The sequence below is a fragment of the Corella eumyota genome, chromosome 3 (genome assembly GCF_963082875.1).
Source record: "Corella eumyota chromosome 3, kaCorEumy4.1, whole genome shotgun sequence".
NCBI lineage: Eukaryota > Metazoa > Chordata > Ascidiacea > Phlebobranchia > Corellidae > Corella > Corella eumyota.
Window position 1 is genome coordinate 8,263,620 of NC_137492.1, and position 25,034 is coordinate 8,288,653.

At 29.5% G+C, this 25,034-nt stretch overlaps 1 protein-coding gene across 1 annotated transcript; it reads right to left on the reverse strand.

Annotated features, from left to right (window-relative positions):
• Positions 1-1,715: 1,715 nt before the first annotated feature.
• Positions 1,716-25,003, reverse strand: LOC145746115 (uncharacterized). The gene is made up of 73 exons (XM_082564303.1): positions 24,889-25,003; positions 24,564-24,698; positions 23,690-23,770; positions 22,595-23,068; positions 22,101-22,370; positions 21,210-21,947; positions 21,023-21,103; positions 20,513-20,710; positions 20,112-20,162; positions 19,939-20,016; positions 19,755-19,841; positions 19,480-19,587; positions 19,290-19,337; positions 19,094-19,159; positions 18,807-18,959; positions 18,082-18,336; positions 17,933-17,971; positions 17,777-17,848; positions 17,424-17,684; positions 17,266-17,358; positions 17,015-17,071; positions 16,806-16,895; positions 16,346-16,735; positions 16,187-16,240; positions 16,045-16,101; positions 15,868-15,960; positions 15,255-15,755; positions 15,056-15,154; positions 14,833-14,982; positions 14,375-14,761; positions 14,213-14,302; positions 13,774-14,136; positions 13,432-13,470; positions 13,285-13,350; positions 12,861-13,202; positions 12,609-12,749; positions 12,419-12,511; positions 12,035-12,151; positions 11,849-11,911; positions 11,682-11,720; positions 11,290-11,424; positions 11,068-11,133; positions 10,868-10,915; positions 10,725-10,790; positions 9,722-10,615; positions 9,531-9,644; positions 9,357-9,413; positions 9,008-9,073; positions 8,779-8,931; positions 8,288-8,473; positions 8,084-8,134; positions 7,925-7,966; positions 7,767-7,844; positions 7,326-7,697; positions 7,074-7,199; positions 6,887-6,961; positions 6,666-6,773; positions 6,506-6,556; positions 6,277-6,414; positions 6,006-6,083; positions 5,862-5,930; positions 5,500-5,649; positions 5,130-5,198; positions 4,957-4,989; positions 4,799-4,867; positions 4,562-4,633; positions 4,251-4,376; positions 3,801-4,064; positions 3,604-3,675; positions 3,404-3,463; positions 3,106-3,258; positions 2,585-2,821; positions 1,716-2,017 (listed from the first exon to the last, which is right to left on the reverse strand). Exons 1-73 carry the CDS (start codon positions 24,940-24,942, stop codon positions 1,889-1,891), a joined length of 10,980 nt encoding a protein of 3,659 aa, XP_082420429.1. The 5' UTR covers positions 24,943-25,003; the 3' UTR covers positions 1,716-1,888.
• Between the last annotated feature and the right edge of the window lie 31 nt (positions 25,004-25,034).

Genomic DNA, 25,034 nt, shown 5'->3' on the forward strand with positions numbered 1-25,034 from the left:
GAATACATGTGCTGCATTTGTTTGAGTAATTAACACACTAAAAGGAAAGTTTATACCATTTTTTTTCTTTTCTCAAAAAAAAAGTTTTATATCATTTTTTAAAATATAACACTTACACAATACGAGATGCTTTTTTTAGTTAACAAACAATTAATTAAATATCTTTAAAATTTAAATGACATTTTTTTATTAAAAGAGACGATAGTAATATAAGTTTGTCTCTGGACCGTTAAACTTTTGTCCTTTATTTTAAAAATACCTGAATAAGCCCTCACCCCGACTTTTATATCAATCTTATGGCAAAATTTGCTTACAAGCATTGTGTATGGGTTATCTCTTCTACTACAGTGACGTCACAATTACAAGTCGCAGCTTTTTATAAATTGTTTGGATTTTACAAACTATTGTCGCCGTAATTCGATATTTTATTGTGACGTCATGTTAGCTCTATAGAGATTTTCAAATAGGTACAACTACATCAAGAAATATATAATGTTGTCATTCCAAGTTCTCAAATTAATAGTTTGTCATATTATTCTAGTCACATTTTTTGAAGTTAGTTTATGCTAAAAAAAATTTTTTGTATTGACAACATCTGAGAAAATTTATATCATTACAACCGCATTACTGTAGATGTAAACTTGTTAACAGTAGTTTGTAAACTATCTTTAGACTAGTATAGAGCTGCCTGCTAAAAGCGGTTTTGTTATTGTTTATGTCTGACGTAAATTCCTCGATACGTAATCATTAATTGTTCAGTTTTTTTGCTAGCGCTCATTGTTAACATTTGTTGTGTTATTATTACAACATTATATATATATATATATATATATATATATATATATATGTATGTTATGTTTTATATGTATATGGAATTTAGATTGATAATAACTGAATAGTGACTGCACTGGGATTATATCTGAAATACTTAAACTTAAACATATTTAATCAATTTCATTACATCTGTGCTAAATTGGGGTAATTGGTGAGCGTTGTTTTTTTATTGGTGTATTAAGTGCAATGTTGGAATTTTGTAATTTTACAAAAACCGCCTAAATCACGAATAAGGCGAAAATTGATATGACCCCCCTGTTTTCTTTCCAGAGAGCTGTCAAGTTACATTTAGTTTAACTTATTCACAAGACGGAACTAACAACCGGGTTTGAATGACATTTGGAGGACGTGACTACTTTGATTTTGGGATCTTCTATCACGTATTTTCCACCTTATATAAAACGAAAGCCCTTGAATCTTGACTTTTTAAACAAAAAATGATTAATTTAAGGCATTTATACCTAAAACATAACTTTACTTAACAATCAAATTGTGTTAGCCTAACTAACATTCAAGATCAAACATTTCGCACAAATTTTCAGTAAAACAAAAGTTTGAGCTAATTTTTATTTTAGGTTTTATTATGTATCGTGATATTTTTGGTTAAAGTAGTGGTTGTTATCAAGTTTAACCCTTCTCAACTTATCTATTACAAAAGTAGCTCTAATCAGACTGGTACGTAATGACTAAAAAAATTGGCATGCTTGCAAGACGAAATCTTTTAGCCACGATATTTTATCGAAAGTCACCTTACTTTTAAGACCAGGTTTGTACAGATCTAAATGATTGTAAATGGCATTCGGTATAAAAAAAAATCATAAAGTTTTCTTTTTAACAAAAATATTAACACTTCACTAAACAAAGTTTATTTTAGAACGGAATAATTGACCATTACAGTCCAAAACTAAATATTATACCATAACATCCGGAGTTATTAAAAATTAAAAGATTGTTTTATAATACCTTTGATTACCAATTAGGCACAAAAATGTTGTAAGATTTTGAAGACAAATAAACAAATAACAACAAATAATATTACAATAATAACGACTAATTATAATACAGGACTTCCATCATCTACAGGCTTGGTTTCTTCTTGTTCTTCTTTTACCGCTTTTTTCAGCTTTGACTTCTTTTTTCTGCTAAGAAACTTCATCTTTTTCGACTTACTAGTTGTGGGTACCTGCAGCAATTATATGTTTAACTTAACATATTAATATCTAGTTTCAACTTTATCGTTGCATGATAACTTTGACATAATTGGCTGAGTTATTTTGTACTTAATGTAGCGAAATTTGTGCGTGCTTGGGCCCTAACATTTCCTTGGGGGCGTTACTTACTTCTCTTATCTTTTAAAGCTTTTCTTATCTTTTTGTAAATCGTTGCCACTGTTTTATTAAGCCATAGTTAACTTTTTGAGTAAACTAGTATTGTTTGTTCTTATAAGAGATATTTATTTCTATTCTTAATTTTCGATATTATATGTATGTTTAACTTTTTTGGATTCTATTTGAATAAGAAATAAGTGTAAATAATAAATACAATTGTGAATTGATTGTAACCGTGATTAATATAAAAGACAAAATACATAACATTAATACACTTGGCTCTACTTAATAAGATCCTGGGTTTGATTCTCACTGCTGCCATTGTGTAGCACCTTAGCATGCGACTTATTATATCATTTTTATAATAACTTTAATAGCTTTAAAAATATATTGGCCATGTCATTTGGGTTCAAAAATTTTACCTCCTCTTTAATTTCCTCCTTTTTCTTCATTTCAACAACATCTGTTAGGATCTGTACATCACTCGGGGCCTCCACTACTTCTTCGTGGCCTTCCACATACTCAACACGACTAGCTTCTTTCTCCTGTGACATCACAATGACCTCAGATGTGGTCACAAGATGTGATTGGTCAGTTTCTACTTCTACTGTTTCAACAACGTCGTACCTTTCAGTATCCAATACGTCACAAGATTTAATCTGACATATAAATAAAATTTGTCAAAAAACTATGAATTTATTACACAGACATTGCAAATATTGCCTTATAGGATTTGCAGTCTGTCGTTTAATTTTTTTCCAAATTTAATTTATGTTGTTGTTGACCTAAAGTTTTTAAAAAGTGTTAAATAAGAATTGGCTTAATTAAAAAGTTTATAACAATTTAAATTGTTAAAAAAATTTATAACAATTTTAAATTATTAAAATAAATGTTATAAGATGTTTAAAGAATTTTCATCTGATAAGAAATTGTTTTCAGCTACCTCTACTAAACATGTCTCAAGTTCGACAACTTCTTTCTTTTCCCCTTCAACAACAATTTCTTTTTCATCTACTTTTACTGTTTCTTCAATTTCTACTGTAGGTTGCTCATTGGACTTATTTGAATGAAATACCTTGTCAAAAGCTGCACGAACCTGTTTTAAAAAGAAAAAAAAATTTAAAAGTTTAATAAGAACTAAAAATGTTTGGCAAATTAAAACTTATGCTTCTCCATTTAAAGGTTTAATTTTAATATTTTGCTAAAAAATACACATTATACAAAATATAAAAATAACAAACCCTGCGTCTTCTGCGATGTCTTCTAGTTTCTGGTATTCTTTCAACATATTCTACCTGACTCTGTGACAAAACGAAATAAATATACCTGTAAAACTTTGTCCACACATTAACATAAACTAAGTTCAGTTTAGGAATATGGAATTTTTTCATTTAGATGAATTTAAATATTTTTTTATTATTTTTGTTAAAAAATGATGTACCTCGCTTTGGGGTTCTTCTTTCACGTATCTTCCACCTTGTATAAAAAAGAAGCCCTTGAACGCAACTCTTGACTGTTTAAACAAAAAATAAATAATTTAAGGCATTTATACCTAAAACAAAATTACTTATAACAATCAAACCGTTTTAACATAGTTTATACAGCAAGGAAAAAATTTAGGTTGTCTAGTAAGAGTACCTTATAATCTCCTTTTTTTAATTCTTCTTCTCTGAGTCCCTTTTCTTTTATCACAACCACCTTCTCTCCTTTCACTTCTTCTTCTTCACTTACTTGTTCTCTCTTAAACTCTATTGTCTCAACTTCTGTTACAGGTCTTACAGTTTTAAAAGGTAAAACGTCAGGCTCCGTTATGATTTCTTTTCCCTCGTCTATGACAATTACATCTTCCACTTTGTGCGGGTCGTGTTCTTGCATATCAGACATCAGATACGAAATTATTTCCTAAAAACATTATTTAAGAGTAAAATCTTTTAAATAATGATAATGAAGTTATTAAACAATAACCAGATACCTTAATATTACAACTTAAACAATAATACTTAAAACTACTTAACAAGAAAAAAATCAGTAACATTAGTGGCTAAAACTATTTAATTTAGCTATCTTTAGAACAACATTGATTCAAACCTCTTTTACTGGTTCTGATTCATCAAAATGATGTTTGGGTCTTGTTTCACCAGAAACACTTTCTTTATCAACTACATATGAAGTTTCCAAAATTCTTGCATCACCCCGGTCTTCTAATTGTTCAATCTAAAGCACAAAAAAATTAAAATACCATCATATTTATATTCAAATTTAAATGTGAAAGTTTTTAGGTTAATATTTGTATTAAGACATTTCTTATGCAATTATTTATAATTGATTTTTTTTATTTTTTAGTAAAAATAAAAAAAAATATTGTTCAATCTTGACAACTCATACCACACCAAGCTTACCTTCTTAACATAAGCTTGTCGGTGCACATTTGAATCAACAAATTCTTCTTCTACAACTTGTTGATCAACAGTCTATAAAATATGTTACAATTCTTGTAACTTATTAAATTAACAATTAATGTGTTCACAAATTACTTTCAACTATTCTCTTTACTTTAAATTATGTTAATATGTGATTTAAATTTTAGTCTTAAGCTCCATGTTAATGTATATTTACTTTTACATTTATCATCTTACTTTTTTATCCACGAATTCCAGTTGTTCCCTTTTTCTCCAGAACATAAAACCATTGTAGGTCAATCGTTTCTAATTAATAAAAAGACATTAATTTCAATTTTTTGTTAACTCATCTCATAATATAGAAAAAAAAATTTAAAAAGATATATTTTGCTTACCTTTGTGCCAGAGTTTTCTTCTTGGCTAGATTTCTACAAAAAAATTGTGATAAATTACAGTACATAAAATTTTTTTTTACATAAACGTGTAAAGTTATTTTTAGTAAATTAGTTTTAAATGCTTTATTGTTTAATGTCGTAACAAAAAGAAATGTATTTTAATAAAAATTTACAGAAAGCATTTCCTCTTCTTTAGCCAACAATCTTTGTTTTCTTTGCAATTCCCTTTCCCACTCAGATTTCTTAACAACAAGATAAAAATTAGACGAAATAAATATTGCTACAAATAAGACTTAAAAAAAATGAATTAAAAAATAAGTTTTTTTTATTTGTTTATCCGATGTGAACTAGTTGCATTCTGCCAAAACACAGGGAACCAATTGGTAGATTAAATATAAGGTAATCATAGTCAATATTATCCCAATCTGCTAAAGGCAACTCAAAACTGGGCCTGAGCAACAAAATTTACACTATGTTCAGGAAGTCAATAAATATTAAAAAGAAAAAAAAATATGCTTAGACATTTTATTGTATAAATTTTACCTTGATTTCTCTTATAATAACATCTTTGCTAGATGTGGGTTCAATTCGTAATGGAACTTCCGATCTTCTTATTATTTTGTAATAATAAAAATCTTTTCGATCTGTGATTGCAATTGCCAGGTCACTTCCTTCCTTTGGCTCAACTATCTCCTAAAATAATAAAATTTAGAAAAAAACAATATCGAGCTATAAAATTGATATTACCTATGTTAATGTAATTTTAAAACGGATTAGTTATGTTAGTATTATGCCATGTTAAAATTTGATATATAAAAGATAATTCAAACACTCATCTATTTTTGTAAAATAAAGTTGTAAATTAAAAAAAATATATATTGATAAAATTCGAAGTCTGTTTTTACTTGTGTTAAAGATTCTGGTTCTTCAACCTTTTTACGTCTCATGAACAATCCTCTATACATTAACTTCACCTAAACAAAAAATAAACAGTTTTAAGATTAATCAATACAGTTAAAATGTTTTAAAAATGTTGTTTAAAAATTAACCTTGTGTTTTCTAGTTGTCTCTTCTTCTGCAATTGACTCTTCCGTTACAACTGGTTCTGGCGATTCGGGTATTACAACCTTAAAATATAAAACATTAAAAAATGTTATACATTTCACAAAAATTAGCCTTCCTTTTGCTTCTAGTTCACAGTTTTTATAACATAAATGAAGCCCAAAAGCTGGGCAATCGACTAGTGTACATAAAAAACTATATTATCTTTATTTACATTTAACTACAGATATGCTAAAAATATTTTTTTATTTTTCTTACTGGGACTGGTTCTTCAACAGTTGGTGTCGGTTCTGGAATTATTTCAGGGGGAATCTCATCCACCTCAGGCTCACTTTCAATACTTTCTATGCTTGGTTCTTTTTCAACATGTTCAACATGCTCAAGTTTAGGAGAAGCCTTACAAAAAATAAAAAATTTAATTTTTTTTGTAATTTGTCAGGAAATTTTTGTTGCGAATAATTTTAAAATGCTCAAGAAATCGTTAAACCTTAATTTCTTCTTCAATGTCATGGGCTGATTCTTCAGTCGACGAGGATATCTACAACAATAAATTTAATTTTTAAAACTAAAATTTAACTAAAAATAAAATAAATTTTTTTAAAAAAGTAAAATTGTTTTGTTTTAATTTTGATTAATAGTTTAAAAACCTCTGGTTCTTCTGCAACCGCAAATACTGGTTCTTCAACCTCAGGTACTGGTACAACAACTGGTATTTCCCTTTCTGGTTCTTTTTCTTCAGCAAGAACTGGTTGTTCCTAAAGTTTTATTAAAAAAAATAAAATAAAGTGTTGTTTTACAAATTTTAAATTGTATTAATTAGAAAATGAAAAAAAATCCTAATGAAATTACACCAATTGTTGGTATTTACCTTTTCTGATGAAACTGGAATTTCTTCAACAACCTTAGCTTTAGGTTTAGACCACCCCCGGTATCGCAATTTAACCTAAAATATTAAAGTTCAAATTTAACACATTTTATTTCGTAATATTGAAACTCATTAATTATTACATTATTTAAGTTGTTTTGCATTTGTCTTTTACAGAATAAAAAAAAACCTTATGTTTTTTCTCAGGTATTTCTTCTTGAACTGGTTCTTCCAGTAAGATTGGTTCCTCCACTAAAGCTGGTTCTTCTGTTAAAATTGGTTCTGCTTCTTTTTCCTCAACCACAACTGGTTCTTCCTATTTTGTAATAAAGTAAATTTGATCTTAAACAATTTTATAGAAAATTATAGTTTTAAATTCTAGGCAACCATTACAATATAATGGTTGGACTTTTGTAATGTAAAGTGGTATCATATTACTTACATGAATTACATATTCTTCTGGAGGTAAATCAATTTCTGCATAGGTTGGTTCTTCTCTTACCACTGGTGTTGGTTCAAACAACTCATCATATGGTTTTCTGGATTCCACAACTGGTTCACTTTCTTCGACAACTGGTTCAAATTCTTCAACTGGTTTTTCTTCTTTAACAATTGGTTCAAACTCTTTAACTGGTTCTTCTTCTTCAACAACTGGTTCAAACTCTTCAACTGGTTCTTCTTCTTCAATAACTGGTTCAACTGACTCCACATATAGCTCATCAATTGGTTCGCTGGTTTCAACAATTGGTTGTTCAACTGGTTCACTGGTAACTTCTGGTACTGATTCCTCAGGAATCAAAATCGGAACTGGAACCTGAAAAAAATTTTTAGTAAAAATATGTTAAAGTTAAATTTTCTCAAAAATGTTATTCTATATTTGTACCTCGTGTTCAGATTCTTCAGAAACTTCACTAACAGGTTTCTTCTTACGAATGAAAAATCCCTTGTATGTAAGTTTAACCTGCAGATTAGTGATATTTTTTAAGGTCATTTAAATTAAATATATATTAGAATAATATTAATATACCATATTTTAATTACCTTGTGTTTTTCTAAATCATCTTCTACTGGTTCACCAGAAACCTAAAAAAATGATAAAATTTAAATTTTTACTCTTTTTTAATTGATGTCCCTAAAGGTTTTCCATAGACGTGTTTTTTTGTGTTTTTTTGTTTTTTGTCCAAAAACACATAATCTTACCTCTTCTTCTGGTTTATCACCATATTTGTCCTTTCTTCGCACCAGCTTTACCTAATTAAGAAAAATAATCAAAAGTAAAAAAAAAGCAAAACATGATATAAAATAATTTATTTTTACTTTTGATATATATTTAAAGCATGATTTCTTGTATAAGCAAAGACTCTAATACAAGCTTTCCACATTATTTGAGTATTCATTTTTTACCTTGTGTTTATGTTTAGGAGATTCTGGTTTCACGTGAACATGACCATGGGTATAAACTGTCATATCATCTGTGATAGGAACAGTTTCAAATGAAGTTCCGCAATACTTGCAAACATATGTGCCCTCCTCATCAACTAACACTGGAACATAAACTATTTGTCTTGCCCCCTTCTTTCCAACTTCAACCTTAAAAAAACACACATTTTTTTTAAAGATCACTAAAAATTTGTTGTTAAGTTAAATAAATAAAACTAAAAGAGATATACATAATTGGCCCTAATTTTTAAGAAATTTAGGAGCAAAAGTTAAGACCTTAATCTAATCTTAAAGAGTAATTAACGTCCAAAAATTAATTAGTAAGCAATATAATAGACAATATAATAAAATTTGCCAAAGTAACAAAAGTTACCCTTTATTTGACTTTTCCTGCATATTTTTTCATTGCAAAATTAAATTTTAATACAGAAATATTAAAAAAATACAAATATTACCTCTTCTGTTTCAACTTCTGGTGCTTCTTGTTCAACTGGTTCACTGGTCACTAAAATTGGTTCCTCTACAGGTTCTTTAGGAATAGCTTCAAATGGTTCCTCAGAAATAATTTGTGGTTCTTCTTCAACTGGTTCTTTATCCGATTCAGATATCTGTTAAATAAAAAATGATAGAAATGATAATTTATTTTTCAATTTAGAATGGTGGTATTTAAAATTTTAAAATTACATCTGAAATTTCTTCAGGCTCCTTTTTCTTTTTCCAGAAGCGCAATCCTCGATATCTCAGTTTTGCCTTAAAATAAAAAAATAAAATATTTTAAAACAATAAGCAAACTTCTAAACTTTTTTAAAAAGTATGTTTAATAAAGATATGGTGTATAAAATATCGACAGAATTGGGACGTTGCAAACAAATTGAATAAAGATGATTTGTCATGGCAACAAATTTAAAATTATCAGTTTCAGATAAATAAATTGTGTTGGTTTCAGACAGGTGGTTAACATTTTAAGTACATTAAAAAAAAATGTTATCCACAGAAACATTTTAATAAATTTTAATATATTTTATAAATTTACTTTGTGTTTTATTTCATCTTTAGGTTCTTTCTGTGATTCCACAGGCATCATTTCTTCCTGAAAAATCATAACAAAACAAATTAATAAAGAGCATTTTAAAAAATTATGTTTTATTTAATTTTATTTTTATATTTTGAAAAAAAAAACTTTTATAAGGTAACAACATATTTTTACTTCCTGTGGTTCTTCAAATTGAACATGAACATCCGGTTTATCAGCTTCCTGCATATCCTCACTAACCAGTATTGGTACCACACCAATTTCTTTTTCAATAACAGTAGCAGTTGACTAAATAAAAATCAAATTATTGTAGTTAGTGAAAAATATGATCCCAACTGAAAAATAAATGTTTTATTAATAATTACCGCTTCGCTGGTTTCAATATACTCTGGTTCAACCATCTCAGGTTCTTCTGGTTCAGTATACACAATCTCTGTTTTTATTTCTGGCTCAGTTAACACCACCTCTGGTTCTGGTTCAGTGAACAACATTTCCGGTTCTGGTTCTTCATACACCACCTCTGGTTCAGGTTCAGGCTGAGTTACTATTACCTCTGGCTCCAGTTCTGGCTCAATTAATTCAATTTGTGGTTCTTCTGGTTCAGTGTACAAAATTTGTGGTTCTTCTGGTTCCAATTCTGGCTCAATAAATACAATTGGCTCTTCTGGTTCAGTTACCACCTCTGGTTCCAATTCAGGTTCAACAAATTCAACCTCTGGTTCTTCTGGTTCCGTGTATAAAATCTGTGGTTCTTCTGGTTCAGTTACTAACTCTGGTTCTAATTCTGGCTCAATCAATACAACTGGCTCTTCTGGTTCAGTATACACCACCTCTGGTTCTTCTGGTTCAGTATACATCACCTCTGGTTCTTCTGGTTCAGTATACAAGATATGAGGTTCTTCTGGTTCAGTGACAATTTCTGGTTCCATTTCTGGCTCAATAAAGACAACCTCTGGTTCTTCTGGTTCCAATTCTGGCTCAATAAATTCAACTATCTCTTCTGGTTCTGTATACAAGATCTGAGGTTCTTCTGGTTCAACAAACACAATCTCTGGTTCCTCTGGTTCTGGAATAAATGCATCTTCCTGCACTGGTTCAGTAATAATTTCATCTGGTTCTGTGAAATATGGTTGTTCCTGCTCAATTGGCTCAACCAACACAACTGGTTCTTCTTCAAATACCTCTTTTGGTAATTCTTCAACAGGTTCTAATGGACTTTCCATTTCTACATCAACAGCTGGTTCTTCTAAAACTACCACCTTAATTAAAAAAATTAAATTAAAATATTTAAAAATGTATTTTATAAGAAAATATTTTTGTCTAATTTAAAACAGTAAAACTAAAACGAGAACAAATTTATATTTTTACCTTTTCCTCAGAAATTTCATCAGTATCCCTCCTTCTAATTGGCAAACCCTTGTACAACAGCTTTACCTAAAATCAAAAAAAATATCAAGAAAAAATAAAGATTTAAAATGTCAAAGAAAAAAAATAAATACAACAAATTAAACCTTTCTTCTTGGTTTTTCAACCTCTTCTAAATCAGCTGGGGAATCAACCTATAATAAAAATTATTTCTTTACTTTTAAATGAAATGTATATTCAATAAAAACTAAAAATTTTGCCTTATATTTAATAAAAACTAAAAATTTTGTTAAGTAAATTTGTTTCTAAGATGCAAATTTGCATATCAAAAAATATTTTTAAATACCTCTTCTTCTGGTTCAATTTTCTCTTTCCTTCTGATAACAGGAACACCGCTAAAACGTAGTTTTACCTAATCAAATACAAATTAAAAAAATTATTTATTTCCTTTTCAATTATAGTGCTAATTTTATTCAGACATAATTTTATTTTTTCAAAGTTTTTTAGTTTACATTTTTAAACAAAAAATTTCAAATACAAGAATAACTTTCAAATAAATATAGTTTACCTTTTCAGGTTTTTCTACGACAACAGGTTTTTCACTTATTACTTTAGCCCCACAATGCTCACAAATAGTTACTTCTTCATGATCAGGTAAATAATATTCAGTAACAACATGGTCACCTTCTTCTGGTTGGAAAGGCTTAAAAAAAATAAAAAATAACCCTTTGTTAAATTTCCCTTGGGGCATTGAATTAAAAGTCTATATATAATAAAGCATATTGAGCAATAAATGGGCAATTACATTTGTTGCAAACATGTAACGACCATCAATCTTTTCAGTACAACCAAATAAGTTAAAATGCGGCCTGTAAGGCAGACATTAAACTAATTGGTACAGTAAAAATTATTAAAAAACTATTTATATACAAAGTCTATGAAAACTTATCATTTACTTACTTTTTTTCCTAGATGATATCCCTTAAAACGCAATTTTGCCTAAAACAATAATTATGGTAAGTTACAATACAAAATAGTCAAGGTGAAATAAATTTAGGTAAAAAGAAAAGAAAATATTTACTTCAAATTTAAATTAAAATCTAAAGATTAATTTATTTGTAATAAACCTTGTGTTTTTTAGGTGTAGCCATTAATCGTTCCTCTGAAGCTAATAAAGTCACATCATCGAGCTAAAAACGAAATTAATCCTTTATATTAATTAAAGTTGTGAATATTAAAAGCTTTTATTCATAAATTATTGTATAGTAATATAAAAATTTAATAATAAACAATCTAAAAATAGAAGAGCAAACCGGTGGTTCTGCTGAAATCATATCACTTGCTTCATCTTCAGGTTTTTCTTCTGCTACCAAACCCCGAGGAGTTTCTATCATATCTTCTTCTGTTGGTTCAATAACAGCAGGTGCTTCCTATATTTTAATAATCAAATTAAAACTATAAGACTTTAGTTCGTGGTACATACATTAAAACTAAGGAAAAAATTAGCAAAAATAAAGGATTTGAGTCATTAATAATAAATGATTTAATAATATTGATTTAAAATTGTAAAAAAAATTTTAATTTGTGATTAATGTAGTGAACATTGTTTTATATAAACAGAAATTACAATATTTGTATAAAAATGAAATATTAAAACCATAAACTTTTATCATAATTATTAATTGGAATAAAATTACATCATCTATAAGTTCAACAGGTTTTTCAGTTTCTTTAAAATCTTTAGGTTGATCGCGAATTGTTGATGGAATAACAGGAATATATCTTTTGATCTAAAATTAAGACATTTAATGTATTTTACAACAATTTATATTCACCTGCTAACTAAATAAATATAAGCCTGTTATTACTAAAGACAAAAAGATTTACCGTGCGCTTCTTTTTAAATCTTTTATCCACTGGTTGTCCGTCAACTAGAACTGAACCACAATATTCACAATTGACAGTTGGTTCTTCAACAACCACTATTGGTTCTTCTTCTGGTTCCTTATATTCAACCATAACTCGTTCCTGAAATATAATATTCTTATATTACTAATTGTTAACTACTAATCTTTTTACCATGATAAACTGGTTAAAAAATAACTAATACTAGTTTTTAATATTATATTCAATTAAAACCTCAGTTTCGCTTATAACATCTGGTTCAGACTCCTCTTTTATTGGTTCAAAAGTTTCAACAAATGGTTCTTGCTTCACTGGTTCACTGATTTCAACAAATGGTTCCTGTTCTACTGGTTCACTGATCTCAACAACTGGTACCTCTTCTTCTGGTTCACTGATTTCAACAACTGGTTCTTGTTCTAAAGGTTCAGTGATTTCAACAGGTGGTATTTCTTCAACTGGTTCCACAACTTCAACTTCCGGTTCTTCTTGTGGTTCAACCTCGACTGGTACTTCAGAAATCTCTTCAACTGGCTTTGGTTGTTTTCGAGGCCAAAATCCCTTGTACACCAGTTTTGCCTAAAAACCATAAAAAAATTACTTTCTTAAACATTAATGAAAAATTACTAAAAACTTTTAAACAGTTTAATTTTTTTTAAACCTTGTGTTTTATGGGTTCTTTTGGTTTTACTTCTTCAATAGGTGGTTCAGACTCTACTGGAATTTCCTTAAAATAAAATAAAATATAAATAAAAAGTAAACACAAATTAATAAATACAACAAACACATGTAACTATACAATATTTACCTCTGCTTCTTCCTCAGGTTCAGTAACAACAGGTTCCTCCTATATAAAGAAACAAGTTAAATTTATTAAACATTAATATAAGCATTAGGTTAAATGTTAATTGACTAAAAAAATGCTATGGTAATGTTCAAAAGTTGGAACCAACTTTATTAAAATGGAACGGAATAAGAAATGCCATATATCATACTAACAATTTTAAAATTGGGTTTGGGTAACAAATGTAGCCCTTGTTTGAGCTGTAAGGTAATCTTTATTTAACCCCATCCCTACATTTGGGATAAAAAAAAAACAATATTAAAAAACATGATGAAAAATATTTTGTATTTATGTAGTAGTTTGTACCTCTCGAAGCTGTGCACTGTGGAAAACAAATGGTTCTTCTTTAACAGATTCATCACTTTCTATCACTGGTTCTTGAGTGACTAATGGTTCAACTTCTACCATTGGTTCTTCTACTGGTTCTTCTGGACTCATTTCCTCAACTGGTTCCTCTTCTTCAATAATAGATTTTGGTTTAACTGGTTCTTCGAATATTGGTTCTCTTATTGGTTCAGTAAACTCTTCAGATGGTGCTTCTTCAACTGGTTCACTGGTCACAACTGGTATTTCTTCTTTTGGTTCAACAATGACTTCTGGTGTCTCAGAAATTTCTTCAAGTGACTTTGACTTCTTTCCAAGAGGAAATCCCTTATAAAGTAGTTTTACCTATAATGACATGAACAATTTAAAATCATATATTGAGCATAAAGAATTCTTTAACTTAAACTTTGTTATTTCTTACCTTTCTCTTAGGTTGTGGACTTTGATCATCTTCTACCTCTTGTATTTCTTTTTCCTTGGGTTTTGGAAATCCTTGATACACAAGTTTAGACTGTGTAACAAAAAAATATGATTTAATTACCTAATCTTAGACATTGACAACTAAATATTTAATCTTAATTACTTTATATCTCTTCTTAGGTTCCGCTACTGGTACCACTTCTTCAACAAGTGGTTCAGGTTCAACAGCTTCTTCAACAAGTGGTTCAGGTTCAACAGCTTCATCAACAAGAGGTTCAGGTTCAACAGCTTCTTCAACAAGTGGTTCAGGTTCAACAGCTTCTTCAACAAGTGGTTCAGGTTCAACAGCCTCTTCAACAGAAATTTCAGGTTCAACATATTCTTCAACAAGTGATTCAGGCTCAACAACTTCTTCAACAAGTGATTCAGGTTCAACAACCTCTTTTTCCACAAATGGTTCAGGTTCAACAACCTCTTCAACAGAAATTTCTGGTTCAACATATTCTTCAACAAGTGGTTCAGGTTCAGCAACTTCCTCAACAGGATATTCCTTCAAAACAAGAAAAAGCTTTAAAAATGGAAACCTAAAACAAAAATCTAAAGACAGCTCTAACAGAATACCTCTAAAACTGGTTCAGAGGTTTCAACAATTGGTTCCAAAACTGGTTCTTGTTCGACTTCTGGTTCTGCTGATTCTTGTTCTGGTTCTGATACCTCAGCAACAAGAATGGGTCTTCTTGGAATAGAAAGTCCTTTGTATCTTAATTTTACCTACATAAAATAGGATATTTACAAAGTTTTAAACCTCATAACTTTATTAACAAGTGGAAACTTAGGTAATTACCTTTCTCGGCACAGCTTCTGGTTTATCTACCTCATCTTCACCTTCAACTTCTTCAACTTTCTTTTTAGGCAACATGGGACCTCTGAACTTTAACTTTACCTATGAATAAAATAAATAGAAATTTACAGTCAAAACAATTATGAGATATTTTAAGGATTGCCCAAAAAAAAAATATCCATTCTGTGTTAGTAAAGAATACCTTGTGGTTTATTTTTTCAGGTTTGGCTTCTACCGGTGTAACAACTTCTTGTGGTTCTGGTTCACTTTCAACAATAGGTTCTTCTTCTTCAACAATTGGTTCAGCTACTGGTTCGAGTTTTACAGGTTCTTCAACTTCAATTTGTGGAATAGATTCCACAACAGGTTCTTCCTCAACCAAGAGTAAAGGTTCCTCCTTAACTGGTTCTTCCTCCACAGGTAAAGATGGTTCTTCCTCAACAAATATAGTTGGTTCTTCTTCAACTGGTTCTTCTTCAACTGCCATAGGAGGTTCTTCTTTTACTGGTTCTTCTTTAACTGCCATAGGAGGTTCTTCTTTTACTGGTTCTTCTTCAACTGGTAAGGGAGGTTCTTCCTTAACTGGGATAGATGGTTCTTCCTCTACAGATATTGGAGGTTCTTCCTCAACTGGTAAAGATGGTTCCTTTTCAACAACTACTGGTTGCTTTCGAACCATAAAACCTCGATATTTTAATTCTACCTAAAATTTTATTAAATATTATTAAGATTTCATAGTTAAAAACCTTATAGTTTTTGCATTTTTTTTTAAATATAGTTTTTGCATTTTTAAAATTTACAAACTTTTAAAATACCTTTTTAGGTTGAATTTCTTTTTCGTCTTCTACCGGTTTCTCTTCTTTCTCCTTTCTTTTTGGAAGAGTGAATCCTTTGTACAACAACTTTGCCTGAAAATAGTAACATATTTAATTATTTATTATTTTACAATTAAATTAAAATATTTTAAATAAAATTTATATTCAGATGTTAACCTTGTGTTTTTTCGGACTATGCATAATCTCTTCTGGTATAACTTCTTCTATTTCACCCTTAAAATTTATGAATGTTAGTTTGCTTTCAGATAAAAAAGCATTTAATTAAGAATTTAAAAAGCAATATTTATTTAATTATAACCTCTTCAGAAACAGGTGCCACTACTATTTCTTCTTCTTGGACAACTGGCTCTTCCTGTAAGTTTACATACACAATTAAACAAACTGAACTTAAAACTTTAAATTTATTAGAAAATAAATTATTTATTTTAGATTTATAAAAAGTAAACTATTTATTTACTGTTTTAAGTTGATGACTGTGGAAAACAAATGGTTCTTCTTCAACTGGTTCACTGATTTCAACAGCTGGTTCTTCCTCACTTATTTCAGAAATTGGTTCCTCTTCGACAATAACTTCTGGTTCCTTGATAACTTCAACTGGTTTTTCTTCAGTATAAGTTTCCTCTGGTTCAATAAGTACTGGTTCCTGTTCGACTGGTTCTTCAACCACTTCTTCTGGTTCAACAGCTATTGGTTCTTGTTCAACTGGTTCCACAACCATTACTTCTGGTTCAACAGTAACTGGTTCCTGCTCAACTGGTTCACTTATTTCTGGTTCTTCAACCGCTTCAACAGGTTCAGATTCAACTGGTGTTTTTCGAACAACCATCCCCTTGTATCTTAATTTTACCTTTAACCCAACATTTTTAGCATAAGTAAAAATCTAATTTATCAAACACATACCCTCTAATTGTATATACCTTTTTTTGTGGTTTATCTGGTTTAAGTACGTCATCTACTTCTTTGTCATCCTTCTCTTTAACAGGGAACCCCTTGTACAATAATTTTACCTAAAACATATTTAAACAATAAAAATTTTTTTTAATATCTTTTTGGGTATATACGTGAATATTTATTCATAATAAGTTAATAAACTTTTTTTCTACAATTTTAAAAATAAAAATTTTACTTTATGCTTCTTTGGTTCCTCTTTTTTTGTGATAGCCTCTACTTCTATATCAGATACCTATTTATTTAAAGATTATTTATTGTTTAGATTTAGAACCATTGGTGTCGTAAGTTTAATAGTTTATAAACTTTTATTAAAAATAAATTTTATGTATCTGTTTTATTTTTATTATATTATATATTTAAGTAAGCTTAACTAAAGCAACCACAAAAAAATTTAAGCTCAAGTTTTAATAAATTATGTAAAACAACCTTAGGTAATGTCTCTTCTGGTGTTTTTTCCTCTACTATAGGAGAAACCATTTCTTCATCCGGTTCCATGTCTTTAGTAACAACAGGTTCTTCCTAAAAATTAACGAAAGTTAGATTATTAAATTTTTTTTTGCTAAGCATTAATAAATATTTTTTACCTCCTGAATTTGTGAGCTATGAAAAACAAATGGTTCTTCCTCATCTGGTTCACTAGTTTCGACAATTGGTTCTGGTTCTACAGGTTTGGTGATTTCAACTATTGGTTCTTGCTGCAATGGTTCTTCCTCAACTGGTTTCGGAATTTCAACAGGTGGTTCTTGTTCAACTGGTTCACTAATTTCAACAGCTGGTTCCTCCTTAACTGGTTCACTAGATACTTCTGGTTCGGCAGAAACAGGAACAATGTCTTTAACAGGTTCCTAAAAAAACAATAAAAATTTTTTTTTTAATCTATTTAATAATATAGATGGTATTTTGTTAATAAACAGTAATTAGCAAAGATTTTTCATACTTTTGGTTCAAAAACTGGTTCCTTTTCCTGTTTTTTCTTAGGTAAAGGTATTCCCTTAAAACGTAGTTTAACCTGATTAATAAAAATAAATGTTTACTCTTAAGTTTGTAATAATTTTTGATATTTTAATATTGATAAATATAAAAAGTTTTTAACCTTGTGTCTTTTTGGCGTTTCTTTTTTTTCTTCAATAACCTGGAAATATACAAAAATCAATGTTACATTATTAAAAACGAAGACAAATTAAAAAAATAGTGACCCTTTTTTACTTTAAAAAGTTTTTTTTTATAAATTAATTGATTTACCTCAGAAACTGGTTCTTTGGAATCCAATGGCTCCTCTTTCTCTAGAACCAATGGTTTTTCAATTAAAATTGGTTCTTCTGGGGGACTCACCTCAAACTTTTTCAGCAGCGTCGGCGATTCAGCAACAGAATCTACTTCTTCCTCTGGAAATGTTTCTTTAACAATTGGTTCCTCCCCTGGTTGGCTGACCTCATAATCTTTGTTCGGATCATGAGGAGGTGATTCACCAACAGGAACAACATCTTCAACTGAATCCTTAAAAATTAAAACTTTAAATTAACTCAGAAAATACAGTAGTCAAATAAAATTTATTACATTAATTTTAAACAAGGTTTCAGTTGCAGGGAAGTAAGTTTTTCTCATTATGTTAAACATCTAATTGACAATCTCAAAATTTAATGAGCTGTTTGTCAAAAACAAGAATGCATAAAAAAATGCAAGTAAAACGGGTAGTATGCATAAGATAAAACATAACAAAATAGAATTTTTATTCTAATTTAACATAACTACAAACTATTTGTAAATAAAATTTTAACAATACTATACAAAAATTTGTATAAAATCTTATTTAAATGCCATTAAAATAAACCATTGTTTGTGGTGCAAAAAATTACTGACATTTATTCGTTGCAAGTTGCAACCATACTAATAAAATTAAATTGTAGCCTGTAATTAGGGCAAATGACTGATGTACGCAAAATATATATATTATAATTGTTATCTACCTCCTTAATTTGATCACTGTGAAAAACATATGGTTCTTCAACAACTGGTTCGCTGCTTTCAACAACTGGTTCTTCTTTTTCGAGAACTACTGGTTCTGGTTCGGCAACCTCTGGTTCATCTATTACAATTGATCCTTCTTTTACTGATGAATCCTAAATAATAAAATTAATAAATAAAACAAATTGTTACTAAGTTTTTTGTTTTAAATTGGTAATTTTTTACCTAAAATGTTTAAGTTTAAGCTTTGTTTGTATTAGCATAGTAAAACAAAGAGTTTTTTAAATACCGGTTCAGGTTCTTTGTCGACGACCTTTCTTTTGGGCCTCAACATTCCCCTGTATCTTAATTTAGCCTAAAATAAATAATTTTCATAAAAACTAAAACAAAAAAACTACAACATTATATGGAGACAGCATTGCCCTATTTAAAAGAATGTATTCTTAACTAATTGAGCAAGTTAATTTTAAAGATTTAAAATTTACCTTATGTTTTATGGGTTCTGGTGCCACTTTTTCTTCTTTTTTAATATCCTATCAAACAATTATTTTATTCTCAACCATTTTTTTAACACAAATTTCAAGTTTAGTTTAACTATCCTGTTTTTATCTTAATTCAAAAAAAAAGTTTTTTTAGTATAAAAAAAAAAAATTTTAGTATAAATATTATAATTACTTCAACAACTGGTTCATCCATTATTACTGGTTCTTTTATAACCATCACTGGTGCAACCATCAAATCTTTTTTCTCTGGTTCTTTTTCTTCGACAGTAACTGGTTCTTCCTAAGAGTAGAGTATAGTTTGTTTTTTTTTTTAAATATTGTAAGTAAATTATGGATTCCAGATGTAAAAAAAAAAGTTTTTGTTAATAATTTTGAATATCATTTTTTTTACTATTACAAGCCAAAACCAAAATATTTAAAAAATGGTTAATTAAATTATTAACTTACAGTTATAATTTGTTCTTCTACAACAACAATTGGTTCAGGTTCTGGTTCAAATATGGCTTCAGGTGGTTTTTCCTCAACAACAACAACCTACACAAAAAAAACAAGTGAAAACTTTTAAAACATTTTCAATTTGTGATTTAAAAAAGTTAAAATTTTAAAAAAAATTTATGCTGGTTCAACATACAGGTTCACTTTCTTCAACTGAATGTTCTTCTTCTTTTGGTTTTTGTACCTTAAATATTTTTCGAATACTCTTTTTTATCTATAAAAAAATTTTGGTAAGTTTTGGTTTTAGAAAAAAAAATTTTTAATATATTATATATATATATATATATTTATTAAATTTTTGCAACTTACACTCCTGGTTTTTGGCTCCGGCTTTTCGACTTCTTCTACTTCAGGTTCGATCTTAATAAAGAAAAATTACTTTTATTGATCAGGAGGTATTTAAATCAAATAAAAATTTTAAATAAAATTAAAAATTATTTCATCAAGAAGAGTTTTTATAGTTAGTACATACTTGTTAACTTATCCTAAATTTGGGCAATACGTGTAAACAACAAAACAGTTTAAAAATATTGAGATTTTTTAAAAATAAAAATATGTTTGACAAAAGAGAAGAAAGTATTGCTAGTTTTAATAAAATGTCATTAATTTCAATTTGTAATATCATTGGTAACACTGCAATTTTACACAACTAATAAATAACATAAAAACGAAATTAAATCTGTTTTCTTTTAACTCAAAAAAAAAATTACCTCTTCTGGTTCACTTTCAACAATTACAACTTCTTCCGGTTGCAAATCTACATTTAAGTGGGATCTGTAAATGGGAGTCGTGCTTCTTTTAATAACGTAAGTTGGTTCAACTTCAACCAATTTCACTTTTTGAATTTGTCTCGATCCAACAACAGGAATAAGTTCACCTCCGTGGATGCAACTCTCTTCAATAAACTCCTGATAATATTTAAAATGTTAGTCATAGGCAGCATTTTAATTACCGTGATTATGTCACATTTTGCAACTAATATTTGCAGATAATTTACCCACACATCACAAACTGCAGTTTTTTTTATTTTGAAGGCATATAAATTGGACAATGGAGTTGTGGACATACATATCATATTAATTTTAGCATAAATTATTTAAATTAGACATTGGGCACTAGAAGACTAAACAAATGAAGTATAACATGTTGATTGATAAAAATATTATGTTGCCACTTAAATATCAGTGAAAAAAAGTCAAAATTTTACTAAAAAAACTGACCTCAGAATCATAATCACATGGTTCATCATAAATTTCCTCTACTTCAACAAAGTTGGGTTCGTAAATACACTCCTTCTTAACCTAAAAGTCAAACATTGATAAAAAATAATTTATTTAAAAAGATTGTTTGTAAGTGTGTAATTATCAGATTAATGTAGCGCTATTTTAAGGGCTTTCGGGCACTTACAATGTAGCCAGGAGCATCATCTTCCATTTCCGGTGAGATAATTTTTCTTCTTATGATTGGTGAACTAGTGACAATCCTTTGCCTCGGAAGAGAAAAGTCATAATCACTGTAATAACGACTATCTTCATCCCGGAAGATGCAAGGAGAGGTTGGTTCATCACGATCTTCATAATCTTGATCTTTAGGTTTTTTCGCTTCATCATCTTTGTCTTTGCCAGGTTTTTCTGGTTTTGAACCTTCTTCGTCTGGTTGCACATCTTCTTGTTCACGATCATGTTCTTTAAAGAATTCTCGTCGATGGTGAGTGTCAGCATCTCCGTCACGGGACAACCCCGAATACTCACCCGACCAAATGTAATCATCACCCACCTTAACCGGTTTACCCTGCTTCTCAAAATCCCGTATATGTGAACCTTTACCAACTGGTTTTTGGGAACCATCCAGTTTCTCTCTACGCGGGACATCCTTGTCTTGAGAAGTTGCGCGCTCCGGTGGCAAATCTTTTTGAGGAACAGATTTGTCTTGTCTTTCCTTAGATAAATCTTGTCGTTCACGTGAGAATGTGTCACCATCACGAGATGAGCCTGGATACTCATTGGTCCAATCGAAATGATCATAATAATATGATCCGTCTATGTCAGAAATTTCTCTTTCCATTGGTCGGTCAGTGTACCTATACTGACGAGCATATTTATCACGCAGAATAGAATCGTACCCAGAATCCAAATCAGGTTTCTCCTTAAATCAAATACAAAAATTGTTTAAAATATTAAAAAAATATAAATACCTGAGCAACAGTTACACACAATACTATAAAAAAAAGGCTATTTTTTTAATTAAATGACTACCGATTTTATAATTTTATGTTCAAATATACATAAAAACACGAACCTTTCTTTCTGCGCTCACAGAACTTGGTTGTAAGTGTGGGGGTCTGATGATCCTTTTTCTAGGTGTCGAGGTATAGTAGGTCACGTGTTCATGACGATATGGACTCGCCCGCTCATAAGAAACATCACGGAATCGGTGATGATGGTGATGATAAAGAGGTTCATTTTCCAAAGTAAAATGTCGAGGTTTATAATGAGTGTAATCACGTCTATCTGGGTCAGTTACGATGTAGCGGGTCCTGCCTGGCTCCATGTCTAAATCTCTTTGTCCCTGAAAAATCAAGATTTCACATAAACAGTTTTAATCTTATACATACTTTGCAAAATAATCTCATTTGATCAATTTTATTTAAACTTCAGAAAAAATATTGATATTTTGTCATTGTCAAGAATATATTTATATGAATTTGTAAAAAAAATTTTTTACAAATGTTGTAAAAATTAATCACAAAAATAAAGGTTAGTAAAATTACAAAAATAAAGGTAGTAGATTACCCGATACACATAGTAATCGCGATGTCTTCTACGATATTGAGGCAAACTTTGATATTCAAAACCTGGGTGTCTTCTTACCATCCTTCTCCTAGGCGTTGTATATACAGGCCTATACTTGATCTGATATCTGATTGGACTGCTACTCTGATCAGCACTCAAATCACGAGAATAGAGGACCCTGTCACGTGATAAAGATCTTGAAGGGTGTGAATAAACATAATGACCATGGCGCAATCCTGAATGATAGTAGGACAATCGATCACTCGACAAAGAACCATCCCGTGATGACGAAGCCCTATCATGAGATGAAACAGTTGTTTCTTTTGATTTTTTGGTGTCAGTTGTGTCGGATTTGGTTGCAATTTTGCGACGATAAACCTTTCTTCCTCTTACATCTTCAGTACCAGGTTCTAAAGGTCTTTCTGACCTATATGTTGAATACTTTGTGCTGGTCGTACCGTAGCCACTCTCCTCCTGTGAATAATAAAGTTAAAAACTGACCTGCAGCGAGGTACTTTTGCAAAAGCATCGGACATCAAATATAAAGTTGTGGAACCTGGGTTTGATTACCAATGCCTCTATTATAAATATCTTAAGTAAGACGTCTTAACAAGTCAAATATAATAGCAAATTGCGGAGGCAACTATAAACCGAAAAATGCTAATGAAAGTTATGGTCAAATCATGTTTAAAATTAACTATTAACAATTTCATAAATTGTATTTGATAAAAGACTGTACACCAGGCTTGTCTGAATTAACAATTTGGCAAATATTAACTAATTTAATTGATATCCAAGTGTTTAAATTAGAAAAAATATATACATAAGTTAGGCTAAAGTTTTTAGTCTAAATATATAACTGCTTTCTAATCTTGCTAATCTAAAACATGAAGCCTACAGAACTTTAGAGTTCCCTTCACTTTAGTACCACCTTGTTTTTAAATCACATAAAACTATGAAATTTAGCGGGTGAGTGAATTATATTCATTATGTCTTACAGTAATTTTTACAGTTTTAGGGGTGATAGTAGGTTACAAAGAGCTGTAAATGTGGTACTTAAGTAAAGAAATTTTAACTTTGCAGCTAACTACATACGTATTCTGCAGGCAAACGTGAAACATTCTCCCTTCCTCTTTGGTGCGGGTAAGTTCTCCATTTTTTGGTTTCAACGTGTTCCTTTTCCGAAAAAAAAAAAAAATTATTTCAAATGTTTCAAATCTTTACATCACGCTTAAAACAGGCGCTAAAATTAAAAAAACAGCTAGAATATATTTAATTTCTTTTACCTAGGCCTAAATTAAATCTACGAAGTTCCAAATACTAGATAAATAATAAACAATATGCTAGCTAGTACTTTACTAATCACGTGTCTTTCGAGCACTTAAAATTTTTCAAATTCTTGTCATTGTGTACAAACGCTATAGCGAGAACATATTAATTAATATCCTAAATTGAAAAACAATAATCAATATCTTAAATTGAAAAACAAAGTTTGTTGTGGTTCACTAAGGCGTGGTCGTCCTTCCTCTTCACTGGTTATTAAAAGCATATAAAGTTTTTATATAACCTTAAAAATTGTACAAAATTGCTTAAACTGATTACTGGAATTTTTATGTTGTTTAACCAATATGTAGTTTACTATAAAAGCTTGTGTATGACAATATTATATTTAAACTAGTTTTCAAGTTTAATACTTTTTAACGTGCTTTTATAAGTTTTGTTATTTTGTGATCTTTATACATATTAAGCTAATATTATATTTAAAACATTATTTAAATACTGTCTTTGCCCCAAACATAAAAACTAAACAGTAGCAACTAGCAAGAGAACACCAGCAACTCACTTAACAATAACCACGCCCACATTTATTTTGTTATTTTAAGCAAGAGCTTTTTTAAGCATGAGAAGCGTTCTATTCATGTTAATTTTGAAGTTTTAGTTAAAAAAACGGTGGCAATTGTGTACCAACCTTTGCAGCTGATTGTGGACGAAAAGTACCAGAGCTAGATTGGATCGGAACCAATTCACCGTTGCTTAATTCCTCCCAAAATACAATTTTGTGCCGTACATTTGCCTTATTGTATTTTACTTCGCCTCTTTTTCTCTAAAAACGGGTTTTGCTTAAAACCATTTGATTTGTATTGAGTTTGGATTTTTAGGTTTAAAGTTTATTATTTTGTTTTAAATTAAGCAACAAAATTGTATTTAAGAAATATTTGTTGTTGCAAAAATGTTGTGCCCAAAAGAGAATTTCTTTAGAAAAATACTTTATTTAATTAAAAATTCCGACTTACCGCCACTTCGCTTTCATATTTATACTTGCGATCGTAAACTTCCTTAGACGACATCCTAAATAGTATTTATATCTTTCTAGATATAGGGCTGTACCCTTACCCAACTATTAACATAAAATTCCCTATAGCTTTATCGTTATATGATC